This window comes from Amblyraja radiata, chromosome 21 (assembly GCF_010909765.2).
Source record: "Amblyraja radiata isolate CabotCenter1 chromosome 21, sAmbRad1.1.pri, whole genome shotgun sequence".
Taxonomy (NCBI): Eukaryota; Metazoa; Chordata; class Chondrichthyes; order Rajiformes; family Rajidae; genus Amblyraja; species Amblyraja radiata.
In genome coordinates this window covers 1,234,613-1,249,188 of record NC_045976.1, presented here as the reverse complement: position 1 = coordinate 1,249,188, position 14,576 = coordinate 1,234,613, and the positions used below count along the sequence as shown (strand labels likewise).

The following is a 14,576-nucleotide window of genomic DNA, read 5'->3' as shown; positions in this document are numbered from 1 at the left end:
ATAGATGGAAGAAGTAAGGGGGGAAAGAGGGGGATAAGAGGGGGAGGGGGTGAGGGGAGGGGGAAAGGAGTATGAGAGGGGAGAGGGTAAGAGAGGGAATGGGAGAAGGAAAGAGGGGTGAGGGAAGAGAGGGAAGGGGAAGAGCAGGGAGGGGAGTGGGAAGTGGAGGGAAGTGCATGTGGAAGTTACCTAAAATTTGAGGATTTGATGTTTCTACCGCTGGGGTGTAAGCTGCCCAAGTGAAATATGAGGTCCTGTTCTTCCAGTTTGTGTGTGGCTTCACTCTGACAGTGCAGGAGGCCCAGGACAGAAAAATCAGTGTGGGAATGGGAGGGGAGTTAAAGTGGTCACCAAACTGGAGATCCCTTAGGCCTTGGTGGAGTTTAAGAGGCTTATGGATAGATACATGGGCGTGCAGGAAGTAGAGGGATATGGATCACGTACACACTGATGAGATCAGTTGAATTTGGCAGTGCTGGGCACAAACATGTACTGTATGGTACTGTTCTGTGTTCTATGGTCTATACATGCTTCCACTGAGAACAGATTCATTGAGCCGGGATGATCTTTGAAGCCAGCGTGTGGCTTTACCCAGTTTTACTGAGGGGGCCTCTCAGCTGGCCCGGGGGTTAACCCTTCTCTGGTTTCCGTTGCTAATTTATGGTGTTACTCGGTCTGCAGCTGGTGTGGATCATGGCCTTCATCGCTGCCGTGCTCCTGGGCCTTGACATTGGGCTTGGTGCCGCCGTCGGCTTTGAACTGCTGACTGTCGTCTTCAGGACCCAGTTGTGAGTATTGAGCTCGCCAATGTCATCTGCGCCATTCAATGCTGTGGCCACTTGTTACTTATTGGAGACAGACACAAAGTGCTGGAGTAACTCAGCGGGACAGGCAGGATCTCTGGGGAGAAGGAATAGGTGACGTTTCGGGTCGGGACTCTCTTCAGACTGGGCAATTAGACCTGGGGGGGGTAAACAATCTCCACTTCATTGGGCTGCTGAGAATAAGGTTGTGGACAGTTGTTCAGAATCCAGCGACTGTAACCTCAACAGTGAGCACCTGCTCCTGGACTTCCACTCCACTCCAGTTCCTCACATACGCTTCACCCCACACTCAACAGGCAGCGTTTTATTGTCATATGTCCCAGGATGCACAATAACATTCTTACTTCCTGCAGCACCACAAAATATGTAAATATAGTACACTGTAAATAATATAATAAACAAGGAAAAAGTCCAGTACACACATACCCACACACACATATTTATTTATATATTTTTTGCTAAAAATACATCGATAGATGCTCCTGAACACATCATCAGTGATGTAACCTGGGGTCATTGGGTGTTTCGGGTCTTTCAACATCAGACACCCTCACCCAGGCGACCCAGCCGTAGTTGATCAGACCACGACTTGTGTTCAGGTGGCATTCGCTCCTCCCCATGGACCTCCTCTCCTGATCTAGAGCCATCTCGAGGCCTTCTCCACTGCCTCTGTGGTGTTCTTGATGGCTCTTCTCCTCGCCACTCCGTTGATGCCCAGTGCACTCAAGGCTTTGTAGAGCGATTGCCCTGCAAAACCTCTGCAGCCAACCTCGATGGGCATACACCTTGCCTTCCAGCCCTGCTTGCGGCAGTCTATGACCAGCTCTTTGTACTTGGTCATCTCCCTCTCGTGGGCCTCCTCCAGACGGCACACATATGTACACATAAATAACAAACAACAATAGTACAATAATAACAATAATAGTCCATGTTGTTCAGAGCTTAATGGATGTAGGGAAGAAGCTGTTCCTGAACCTGGACGTTACAGTTTTAAGGCACCTGTACCTTCTTCCCGATGGCAGGGGTGAGATGAATGTGTGGCCCGGGTGGTGTGGGTCTCTGATGCTGCTGGCTCCTCCACTATCCCCTTTAACATGCTCCATAAAGACGGTAACGCCTGTCCTAGTTTTTCATAAATATCGCGCCACAATCAACCTCTTGCTACGACCGCACTTTGTTTTCAGTCCGCAGTGTTCAGTTCTGGCCAACATTCGCGGCACGGACCTCTACAGAAACAGGAAGGACCACGTGAATGTAAGTGAAGCGGGCAACCACTATTAAACCCAGGGTTCAGCGACGCCCGCACGCACTAACCTCACTGTGTCTTACCCTAGATCTATGAGCCAGAGGGAGTGAGGATCTTCCGATGCCCTTCACCAATATTCTTTGCAAACATTGACTTTTTCCGGACTAAGTTGACAGAAGCTGTAAGTCGGGGTTGGTCAAAACTTAAACGGGCTTGTTTATCACGGAGTTCCCACAAGAAATGTGTGCACAGATTGGTTGTTTGATACTTTATTGTCAAGTGCACTTGGTACAGTACACAAGTATGCAAAGGGTCGCCATGGATAGGGCGCTGACCAAGTTACAAAAGTATTCAATATTGTTCTGATGGTCCCTCTTCTCTTCCTTCTACCTAATAGTTGCCTGCAAAGATCCTATAGCGAGCAAGATAGGTCACTCGACGAAAAAGACGTAGTACGGTCATGGGCAGATTCATGGGTAATTTTCGGCCCCATTTCGGTAACCGGCTTCCGTCTCCGCACCAAAGATCCCATAGGATATTAGTGCGGAGACGGAAGCTGGTTACGGAAACATCCTCGTAAAAATAAAAGTTCTTTGGTAAAAATCTTCTCCTCATTTTCAGAGTTATAATTTATTAACACAAACTGTTCCCCCGCAGCGCTGATTAAACTGCGAGTCGGGTTACTGAAATGGATGAAAAAAAGGCCCACGTTCCGCTCCGTTGTGTACTACATGTCAGCCCATTGCATTTAGGAGTGGTCTATCTTGCTCTGCTATAGGATCTTTGGTTGCCTGAGCCGCTGTGTTTTGCTTTGTGTGAAGAAGGGTCTCGACCCGAAACGTCACCTATTTCCTTCGCTCCATAGATGCTGCCTCACCGGCTGAGTTTCTCCAGCATTTTTGTCCAACTTTGCTTTGTGTTATGCGTTTTGTGTTTTGGTCACATACAATGCCTCGGGAGAACTGCCCGACCACTCTCACCACCCGCTCATTCCTTCTTCCCTCTTCAGTAAAGCAGAAAATACAAAAGCTTGAAAGCAGATACCACAAGATTTAGGAACAGCCTCTTCTCCGCTGTTACCAAAGGTCTCCCATAAGTTAGGGTGTTATTCTGATCTTCCGACCTACCACACTGTGGACTTTGGATGTTTTTTATCTGCACTACGGGTGCTATCTGTACAGAGTTTGTACGTTCTCCCCGTGACCGTGTGGGTTTTCTCCGGGAAATCCTGTTTCCTCCCACACTCCAAAGACGTACAAGTTTGTAGGTTAATTGGCTTCTGTAAAAATTGAAATATTGTCCCTTGTGTGTGTAGGGTAATGTTAGTGTGTAGGGAGCACTGGGCAGTGCGGACTCGGTGGGCCAAGGAGTCTGTTTCCATGGTATATCTCTGAATGAAACTAAACTATAACCAGCTTGTAAATCAAGCTTGGGCATTAAAGCACATAAAAAACACATATATCAAACATGTGTAAAACATGTGGTGACGGTATTGGAAAATATATAATTTATGACCCATTAGCTATTCCTTTACCCATTTTCCCAGTTCATTTAGATCTTGTGATGTTAGATAACTAAAGAAGTCTGCAGAAGGGTTCCGACCTGAAACGTCACCCATCCTTTTTCTCCAGAGATACTGCCTGACCCGCTGAGTTAAGGGAAAGTCCCACTTTGACGATTTAATTTAAAACCTCTGCCGAGTTAAAGGACCTAAAAAAAAATCAAGATTGTGGTAATCTACGAACTCCTACGACCTTCCACGATTGTGTTCACAAACTCCTACGAACCCCTACGAGTATGTCTACGAATTCCCACGACTATTTCGATGCCCTCCTTACGAGTAAAAAGTTGCAATTTCTTTCATCCCGTCCATTTTTTTACTTGTGGATATTTTTTATCGGGCTGAAAAAAACGTCCCGACTTACCTGATGTCCCGAGTACCTACGGCTGGCATAACGAGCCACTACGATATATCTACGAACTCCTACGACCTCCTACGGACTCGTTACGAACATTCTGCGAGTTTGAATCAAGGGGAAAACTCGGGAGAATTTGTGAATTACCTCGTGAAAGTGGGACAGGCCCTTTAGTCCAGTGCTTGGTGTCTGTATTCTGGTTACATTTGTTGCCAATCCAAAATATCGATATGTTTAAAAAAAAAGTAGCATTGTTATTCTTTGATCGACCTTTATTTGCATTGTCAATCTTGATGTAATTTTTCTCATACAGGTTGCGTTTAATGCTCTCCGCATTCTCCGTAAGAGGAATAAAGCCATTCGAAAAATCAAAAAGATGCTCCTGAAAGGAGAGCTAATGATCACGGCGGTAAGTTAAGGGCCTGTCCCACAAGTATGCGACCTGCATGTGGCAAGCGCGACCAAACCGGAAGCGGGGGCCGCACGGAGGTCGAGTGATCCCCGTACAGGGCCGGACCCACCAGTATGTGCCTGCATGTGGCAAGCGCAACCAAACCGGATGCGGGGGCCGCGCGGAGGTCGAGTGAGTGACGTGAAGTTCAAGTGAAGCCGCGGGAAGTTCGCGCGTGACGTACGGCGTCAAGACGTGCGTACGCCGTCGAGACGATGCGCTGCGGGCCGGCAGGCCGTTGTCGGGCGGAATATTTGAACACGGTCAGTTTTTCGGAGTCCCGCGCGATGTCGGGACCAGCTCTGCACAACTCCATATGGCTCCGCCGATTGAAATGGGACCGGCCCCGCGAGGCCGTACGGCTCAAGTGACCACGTTAGGTCGCGCTTGCCGCATGGAGTCGCATGCTCGTGGGACAGGCCCTTTACTCATAAACACCGAGGCAACGGAGCCCACCTTTCAATTACCTCACTGTAAACCTTGAAGGCAGACAAAAATGCTGGAGAAACTCAGCGAGTGAGGCAGCATCTATGGAGCGAAGGAAATAGGCAACGTTTCCGGTCGAGATGTCGCCTATTTCCTTCGCTCCATAGATGCTGCCTCACCCGCTGAGTTTCTCCAGCATTATTGTCTACCTTCGATTTTCCAGCATCTGTAGTTCCTTCTTGAACCGTAAACCTTGATATAGTTTTTGGCTCTGCTTTTCACTTTACTTTCGAAATACAGCGCGGAATTCAATCCCTCGCCCAGATACGTTTAATGTCATGCGAGTCTCTGTTTCCACTACCCACTCAGGCAGTGCTTTTCCTATTCTAACCTCCCTCTTATTGAAAATAAATCCTCATGTCCCTCTAAACCGCTTCAGTGTACAAAATTACGAGAGGAATAGATCGGGCAGACACACAGATTCTTGCCTAGAGTAGGTGAATCGGGGACCATAGGACTTTGGTTTAAGGTGAAGGGGAAAAGATTTAACAGGAATCTGGTGTAACTTTTTCACACAAAGGGTGCTGGGTGTATGGAACAAGCTGCCGGAGGAAGGAGTTGAGGCAGGTAATATCGCAACGTTTAAGAAACATTTCGACAGGTACATGGTTAGGACAGGTTTAGAGGGATATGGGGCAAACGCAGACAGGTGGGACTAGTGTAGCTGGGGCATGTTGGTTGGCATGGGCAAGTTGGGCCGAAGGGCATGTTTCCACACTCTATGACTGACTTAAACCCAAGCCTGCTGGTTGCAGACATCTCTGCCACGGGAAAACAAAATCTTACTATCTACCCTATCTCGGTCCCTCATAATTTTGTACACTTCTGTCGGGTTCCACTTCAGACTCTTCCACCCCAGTGAGCACAAACCCAGCCTTTTTCTGTCTCTCCTCATAATTGAAACTCTGCAAATCAGGTCAATGTGCTAACAAATGCCCCCTGCAGCCTCTCCAGAGAATTAATGTCTTTCCGGCACTGTGGTGTACCCAGAATGCACACATTTCTCCAGAAGTGTCATCAAAGTATTATAGCAAAAACGATATGCCAAAAACTCCCTGTTCTTATATTCTATATCCTAGGTAATTGTGCCAAGGATCCCATCTGCAGTTATAAAAGACGTTAATAAGGCCACATTTAGTGTATTGTGTTCAGTTCTGGGCCCCATGTTATTGGAAAGATGTTGTCAAGCTGGAAAGGGTGCAAAGAGCATTGCCAAGGATGTTGCCAGGATTCAAGGACCTGAGCGATAGGGAGAGGTTCAGCAGGCTAGGACTTTATTGTTTGGAGCGGGAGGGACAGATCAGATAGAGTCTTGCATGGAGTCTCTTGCCCAGAGTAGGGGAATCAAGACCAGAGGACATAGGTTTAAGGTGAGAGGGGAAAGATTTAATAGGAATTTCTTTTACACTAAGTGTGATAGGTGTACGGAACGAGCTGCCGGAGGAGGTAGTTGAGTCAGGAACTATCCCAACGTTTAAGAAACATTTAGACAGGTACATGGATAGGACAGGTTTAGAGGGATGCAGGCTGGTGGGACTAGTGTGGATGGGGAATGTTGGTTGGCGTGGGCAAGTTGGGATGAAGGGCCTGTTTCCATGCTGTATTACTCTATCAGCTTTCTTCACCACCCTAGCTATTTATATTGCTATTTATATTCAGGGATTTATGGACATGTACACAAAGGCTATCTGTTCTTTGATGCTCCCCAGGGCTATAATTCATGGTATGTGCACTCCCCTTATTTGTCCTCCCAAAAAGTATCACCTCACATTTGTCAGGATTATATCCGAACTGCAATTTTTTTGTCAATCTTACCAACTGATTCATCACATTCTGTAGACTAAGCCCACCCTCCTCACTACCATCAGCACCTCCACCTATCCCTCGCCAACTCTCCACAGATTCCACAACTCATCTACACACTGGCGATAACTTCCAGAGGGCGATGAACTCAATGGGCTGAGCATTTTGGGACGTGGGTGAGACTGGGGCACTCTTGGGAAACGCACCCAGTCACAGGGAGAACGTGCAAACTCCACACAGACAGCACCCGAGGTCAGGAGAGAGCCTGGGCCACTGGAGGTGTGAGGCAGTTTGAGTGTGAGTTTGAGTTTAGTTTATTGTCACGTGTACTGTGGTGCAGTGAAAAGCTTTTCTTGTGAGCTAACCAGTCAGCGGAAAGATAATATATGATTACAATCAAGCCTTTACAGTGTAGAAACATGATAAGAGAATAACGTTTAGTGCAAGGTAAAGCCAGTATAGTCCGATCAAGGATAGTCCAAGGGTCTCCAGTGAGGTCCACTTGCTGTTTGTGTAAGGATAAACTTCCCCTCACAAGGGGCAAACATCCTCCTCCAAAACCATGGAAATTGGTTGGCAAATTTAGGGTGGCATGGTGCCGCAGCGGTAGAGTTGCTGCCGAACAGCGCTAGAGACCCGGGTTCCATCCTAACTACGGGTGCTGTCTATACGCAGTTTGTACATTCTCCATTGAGAACCTCAGGCAGCAGCTCTGAGGTTCAGACTGTCACTGCCCGCTTGTGTTTCTGTGCAGAAAGGGTACGTTGAGACGACAGATGGGAGTTATTCCAGCGACTCTGACAATGAAGATGAGAAGACTGCTGACGATGTGACTGCAGCAACCGACACCCAGGACTTGCCACTGAAGATTGACTGGAGGTCCCCTCTCCCGGGAGGGATTCTAGTCCCCAGAGTGGACACACACAGCATTGTCCTGGACTTTGCCGCTGTCTCCTTCCTCGACATGTCTGCGATGAAAGGCCTGAATTCGGTAAGGACCTAACTTGCAGATGGTTCAGTGAAGACAGTGATCGTGGGGACATTAACGGTTTTCACATCGTGCCCTGCTGTTTGTGGCATGTTAAAGACAACTTTAAAACACAACACACAGATTAGGGAAGACAATCAAAGCTTTATTGAAGCTAAAGATCACTGGGAGTAATCAGGGAGATTGTTCAATGAACAAAGATTCTTCTCCTCCTTATACACACAATTTTCCTTTAACGTGTGTTTACTGTAGCAGACACTTTAGCACTTTTTCTTCTTCCAAAATTATAAATCATGCACCCCTCTCCCCCCCCCCCCCCCCCCCCCCCCACCAGCAGAGTAAACACAGCCGAATTACACACCATTACAATAGACAATAGGTGCAGGAGCAGGCCATTTGGCCCTTCGAGCCAACACCGCCATTCAATGTGATCATGGCTGATCATCCCCAATCAGTACCCTGTTCCTGCCTTCTCCCCATATCCCCTGACTCCACTATTTTTAAGAGCCCTATCTAGCTCTCTCCTGCCTCCACCGCCCTCTGAGGCAGAGAATTCCACACACTCACAACACTCTGTGAGAAAAAGTTTCCTCGTCTCCGTTCTAAATGGCTTACTCCTTATTCTTAAACTGTGGCCCCTGGTTCTGGACTCCCCCAACATCGGGAACATGTTTCCTGCCTCTAGCCTGGCCAAATCCTTTACAATTACAGATAGGCAAATGTCCTGTTACCCTTTTGACCTTCTTTTATTGTTTTACGATTGCCATTTGTCCTTTGTCACCAGAGAACAGAAACTGATTAAAGTAGACGGCAGTGAGTGTCAGCTACACATGCTCAGTCTCAACCTTCTTTAAAACACAGAATTATTATAACACATGAAGTGGACTTTAAACATTTTTAGGCTACCCCTATACCTTGAAGCTTTGCAATTTATTTTTGACAGGCACCAGCTGAAGTCAAAAGGGTTTCGAGCTGAAACGTCACCTATTCCTTTTCGCCGGAGATGCTGCCTGACCCACTGAGTTACTCCAGCATTTTGTGCCTCTCTTCAAGCCCAGTTAATGTTGCGTTTATTGGTATGAACACATGTGGCGAGGTACAGCAACGATAAAAAATCTTGCAGCCATGAGTTTGGTCTAGAGATACAGTGCGGAAACAGGCCCTTCGGCCCACCGAGTCCGCACTGACCAGCGATCCCCGCGCACTAAGTGTGCCTCCTACACACTAGAGACAATTTACAATTTTGACCAAAGCTAATTAACCTACAAACCTGCACATCTTTGCAGGGTCGAAGCCGGGTCTCTGGCACTGGAAAGCAGCAACTCTACCACTGGCTCTCTGGAGCCAGCCGGTGAAGGGGCTCCTCACACCCTGCCGACCATGTAGATTGTCTGCATGAGGGGAGGGGGGAGGGGGAGTGTACGTGAGCAGGATCATTGCTCTGTAGTGCCGTGCGTGCAGTGAACATAACGGCTCATCTCTGTTGCTGCTGATCACGGTGGCTATTCACAGTAGCTGCTTACACTTGGATCACTGAACAATATGACGAAGAAACATAGAAACATAGAAATTAGGTGCAGGAGTAGGCCATTCGGCCCTTCGAGCCTGCACCGCCATTCAATATGATCATGGCTGATCATCCAACTCAGTATCCCGTGCCTGCCTTCCCTCCATACCCTCTGATCCCCTAAGCCACAAGGGCCACATCTAACTCCCTCTTAAATATAGCCAATGAACTGGCCTCAACTACCCTCTGTGGCAGAGAGTTCCAGAGATTCACCACTCTCTGTGTGAAAAATGTTTTTCTCATCTCGGTTTTAAAGGATTTCCCCCTTATCCTTAAGCTGTGACCCCTTGTCCTGGACTTCCCCAACATCGGGAACAATCTTCCTGCATCTAGCCTGTCCAACCCCTTAAGAATTTTGTAAGTTTCTATAAGATCCCCTCTCAATCTCCTAAATTCTAGAGAGTATAAACCAAGTCTATCCAGTCTTTCTTCATAAGACAGTCCTGACATCCCAGGAATCAGTCTGGTGAACCTTCTCTGCACTCCCTCTATGGCAATAATGTCCTTCCTCAGATTTGGAGATCAAAACTGCACGCAATACTCCAGGTGTGGTCTCACCAAGACCCTGTACAACTGCAGTAGAACCTCCCTGCCCCTATACTCAAATCCTTTTGCTATGAAAGCTAACATACCATTCGCTTTCTTCACTGCCTGCTGCACCTGCATGCCTACTTTCAATGACTGGTGTACCATGACACCCAGGTCTCGCTGCATCTCCCCTTTCCTAATCGGCCACCATTTAGATAATAGTCTGCTTTCCTGTTTTTGCCACCAAAATGGATAACCTCACATTTATCCACATTATACTGCATCTGCCAAACATTTGCCCACTCACCCAGCCTATCCAAGTCACCTTGCAGTCTCCTAGCATCCTCCTCACAGCTAACACTGCCCCCCAGCTTAGTGTCATCCGCAAACTTGGAGATATTACCTTCAATTCCCTCATCCAGATCATTAATATATATTGTAAATAGCTGGGGTCCCAGCACTGAGCCTTGCGGTACCCCACTAGTCACTGCCCGCCAATGTGAAAAGGACCCGTTTATTCCTACTCTTTGCTTCCTGTTTGCCAGCCAGTTCTCTATCCACATCAATACTGAACCCCCAATGCCGTGTGCTTTAAGTTTGTATACTAATCTCTTATGTGGGACCTTGTTGAAAGCCTTCTGGAAGTCTAGATACACCACATCCACTGGTTCTCCCCTATCCACGCTACTAGTTACATCCTCGAAAAATTCTATAAGATTCGTCAGACATGATTTACCTTTCGTAAATCCATGCTGACTTTGTCCAATGATTTCACCACTTTCCAAATGTGCTGCTATCCCATCTTTAATAATTGACTCTAGCAGTTTCCCCACTACCGATGTTAGACTAACTGGTCTGTAATTCCCCATTTTCTCTCTGCCTCCCTTCTTAAAAGAGAGACACAAAATGCTGCAGTAACTCAGCGGGACAGGCAGCATCTCTGGGACAAAAAGGAACAGGTGATGTTTTGGGTTAAGACCATTCTTCAGACTGGGATTCAGGGAAGGGGGAAACTAATGAAAGGTTCAGAACAAATCAGAGTCGGCACCGATGGCCAAGTAAAGGTGGAGCCCACAATGGTCCATTGTTGGCTGTGGGAGAGGTGATAACGAAGGGAAGAGAGAGCTAACGCAGGGGGTTACTTGAAATTAGAGAAAACAATATTCATACCACTGGGTTGTAAGCTGACCAAGCAAAATATTAACATTATAATCAAGATAGACACCAAATGCTGGAGTAACTCAGCGGGACAGGCAGCATCTCTGGATAGAAGGGATGGGTGACGTTTTGTATCTAGACCGTTCTTCAGATTGAGAGTCAGGGGAGAGGAAGACACAAAGATGTGGACGGGTAAGGTGTGAAAACGAGTGATCAAAGGGGACGAAGGTCAAAGAAAATGTAGAATAGTTAATTGTATCCTTGATCTTTGATCACTCGTTTCACACCTTACCCTTCCATATCTCTGTCTCCCTCTCCCCTGACCCTCACTCTGAAGAAGGGTCTACTGTCACCCATTCCTCCCATCCAGAGATGCTGCCTGTCCCGCTGAGTTACTCCAGCATTTGGTGTCTATCTTCGGTGTAAACCAGCATCTGCAGTTCCCTCCTACACATCAACAATATGACTACAGGTTTGCTTCATATAATGTGCCACAGTGTAATGATCCACATTCTCTGACAAGGAATGCATTATCCATCCTGATAATTCACGCAGCTTTTCATCCTTGTCCTGACAAACTATAACATTACTAGAGATTTAGGTTTTTACCAAAAATTTGACTCTCGTTTACAAACCATGTAACCTCTTTTCATCCTTCACTTTCCTTCACAGATCCTGAAAGAATTCATCAGGATTGAGGTTGATGTTTACATTGCTGCTTGCGATGGTAAGTTTGCTTTCCTCCAATTATCTGGCAGAATTTGGAGCCACTTGAAGTGCCCAGGGTGGGGGGTTTGCTGATTATCCTCACCTTTACCTGGAACACAGTAGCCATTAGCTTCACCCAGCACATTCCCGTTTCAATGGAGTCATCGAGTACTAGAGTCATCGAACACAGAAACAGGTCTTCGGCCCAACTAGTCCTTGCTGACCAAGGGGCCCCATCTAAGCCAGTTCTATTTGTCCACGTTTGGCCCATACCCCTCTTAAAAATTCACGATTCACGTACCTGTTCAAATACCTTTTAGATGTTGTTATTGTAGTTTAGATATACAGCGCAGAAACAGGCCCTTCGGCCCACTGAGTCCAGCAATCCCTGCACACTAACACAATCCTATACATACTAGGACAATTTACATTTATACCAAGCCAATGAACCTACAAGCCAGTACGTTTTTGGAATGTGGGAGGGAACCAGAGCTTCCCAGAGAAAACCCACACAGGTCACGGGGAAATCCGTACAGACAGAACCTGTAGTCAGGATTGAACCTGGGTGTGTAGAGCTGTGAGGCAGCAACTCCACCGCTGTGCCACCCACTTGTCTTGCCTCAACCATTTCCTCTGGCATCTCGTTCCATATACATACCAGCCTTTGTGTGGAAAAAGCTGCCTCTCAGGCTCCGATGATATCTTTCCGCTCTCGCCTACCCTGAAGAAAGACTTACACTCATTCAATTATTGGGATAGCAATTCACCCTATGTATCGGGTGCTGTAGAGAGGACATTCACCTTCTTTATTCAAGGCACCACACTCATAACTTTCCAAGGCAGATCCAAATCTGCACTTCCACCATCTAAAAAGAACCAGGGGACTTGAGTTTAATGGGAGTCATGACCTCGTTGCTCTCCATGTCACACTGCAGCACTCACATCCATCATCATTTTTTCCTCACCATCAGGTTGAAGTCCTGAACCTATCTGAGACTCTGTATCAGAGATCTGCAGTAAGTGAAGTGAAGGCCAATCTGGTGTGGACAGTTCATAAGTTCTCGAAGCAGAATTAGGCCATTTGGCCCATCAAGACTATCCGCCATTCAATCATGGCTGATCTATCTTTCCCTCTCAACCCCATTCTCCTGCCTGCTCCCCATAACCCCTGACACCCACATTAATCTAGAGTGTGTCAATCTACGCCTTAAAAACATCCATTGATGACCTCCACAGTCATCTGTGGCAATGAATTCCACAAATTCACCACCCACTTCCTCATCTCCATTCTAAAGGTACGTTCCTTTATTCTGAGGCTGAGGCCTCTGGTCCAGGACTCTCCCACTAGTGGAAACATCAATAGGATCGATGTTGATGTTGCCAATGATGAACATAAAGCTACACAAATGAAGCTGACAATGCACAGGGAAGCTGCTCTTCCTTTCAGGAAGGAATGTTGAGGCGTGTTTGGGAAGAGTGTTGGGTGTTAGCGTGTGGAGCACCGGGACAAGCTCGGAAACCCGTTCAGTCTCCACACCATGCCTGATATGGGACAGGATCCAAGTCAGAGTTTCCACATCTCAGTCAATGGCTGACACCTTTCAAACTGGAGATTAAACATCTCAGATGTAAATGTCTGTTGTGGTTACTTTTAGGTTTACTACTGGAAAAATTAGAAAGATGTGGATTTTTTGATGATGAAATCACTCCAGAAATCTTCTTCCTTACAATCCACGATGCAGTGCTCTGTATATTGGAAAAACACAACTCCATCAAAACACTGGACCTCAGGAATGGAAAGGTGTGTTCTTATTGATCATGTTCATATTTTCCAGGAGCAAAATTAGGCCATTCGGCCCATCAAGTCTACTCCGCCATTCGATCATGGCTGATCTGCCTTTCCCTCTCAACCCCATTCTAATAATAATAATAATAATAATAATAATAATAATGATAATAATAATAATAATATATTTTATTGTCATTGCACGTCAGTGCAACGAGATTTAGTATGCAGCTTCCAACCGATGTAAAAGAAAAGTAAAATAAATAAATAAGCTGTGTGACATGACCATCCGAGGGAGACAGTCCAGGGGGGATGGGGGGCACTCAGCAGGGCCGGTTCAGAGCCTCTATAGCTCTGGGAATAAAGCTGTTTCTGAGTCTGGAGGTTCGGGCGTAGAAGGCCTTGTAATGTCTGCCGGAGGGAAGTAGTTTGAACAGTCCGTTACAAGGGTGTGAGGAGTCTTCATGGATGCTGTAGGCCTTCCTGAGGCACCGTGTGTGGTAGATGCCCTCCACGGCTGGTAGCTGTGTCCCAATGATCCTCTGCGCTCTGTGGACTACGCGCTGAAGAGCTCTCCTCTCCGCCTCCGTGCAGCTGAGATACCACACAGAGATGCCATACGTTAATATGCTCTCTGTGGTGCAGCGGTAGAACGTTGTCAGCAGCTGTTGGGGCAGACCAGTCTTTTTTAACGTCCTCAGGAAGAACAGTCGTTGCTGTGCCTTCTTGACCAGCGCCGCGGTGTTGGTGGACCATGTGAGGTCCTCTGAAATGTGAGTGCCCAGAAACTTAAAGCTAGACACTCTCTCCACACTTTCCCCGTAAATGGAGATTGGGGCGTATTCTCCATTATGGGACCTCCTGAAGTCAATAATCAGCTCCTTGGTCTTGGAGGTGTTTAGTGACAAGTTGTTACGTGCGCACCAGTCCGCCAGGTTCTGCACCTCCGCTCTGTATTTTGTTTCATCACCGTTGGTGATCAGTCCAATCACGGTTGTGTCGTCTGCAAACTTCACGATGGTGTTGGTGTCGAATGCAGGAACACAGTCGTGAGTGAAGAGGGAGTAGAGCATGGGGCTTAGTACACAGCTCTGTGGTGTGCCGGTGCTCAGGGT

At 47.1% G+C, this 14,576-nt stretch overlaps 1 protein-coding gene across 1 annotated transcript in view; it reads left to right on the top strand.

Moving 5' to 3' along the window:
* The window catches only part of slc26a3 (solute carrier family 26 member 3), a 46,157-nt gene that overhangs the window by 27,335 nt on the left and 4,246 nt on the right, over nt 1-14,576 (top strand). The window contains exons 12-18 of the mRNA XM_033039366.1: nt 682-788; nt 2,009-2,078; nt 2,159-2,251; nt 4,300-4,379; nt 7,519-7,717; nt 11,640-11,694; nt 13,331-13,476. Coding sequence (XP_032895257.1) covers nt 682-788; nt 2,009-2,078; nt 2,159-2,251; nt 4,300-4,379; nt 7,519-7,717; nt 11,640-11,694; nt 13,331-13,476 — 750 coding nt within the window. The remainder of the gene's footprint in view (nt 1-681; nt 789-2,008; nt 2,079-2,158; nt 2,252-4,299; nt 4,380-7,518; nt 7,718-11,639; nt 11,695-13,330; nt 13,477-14,576) is intronic.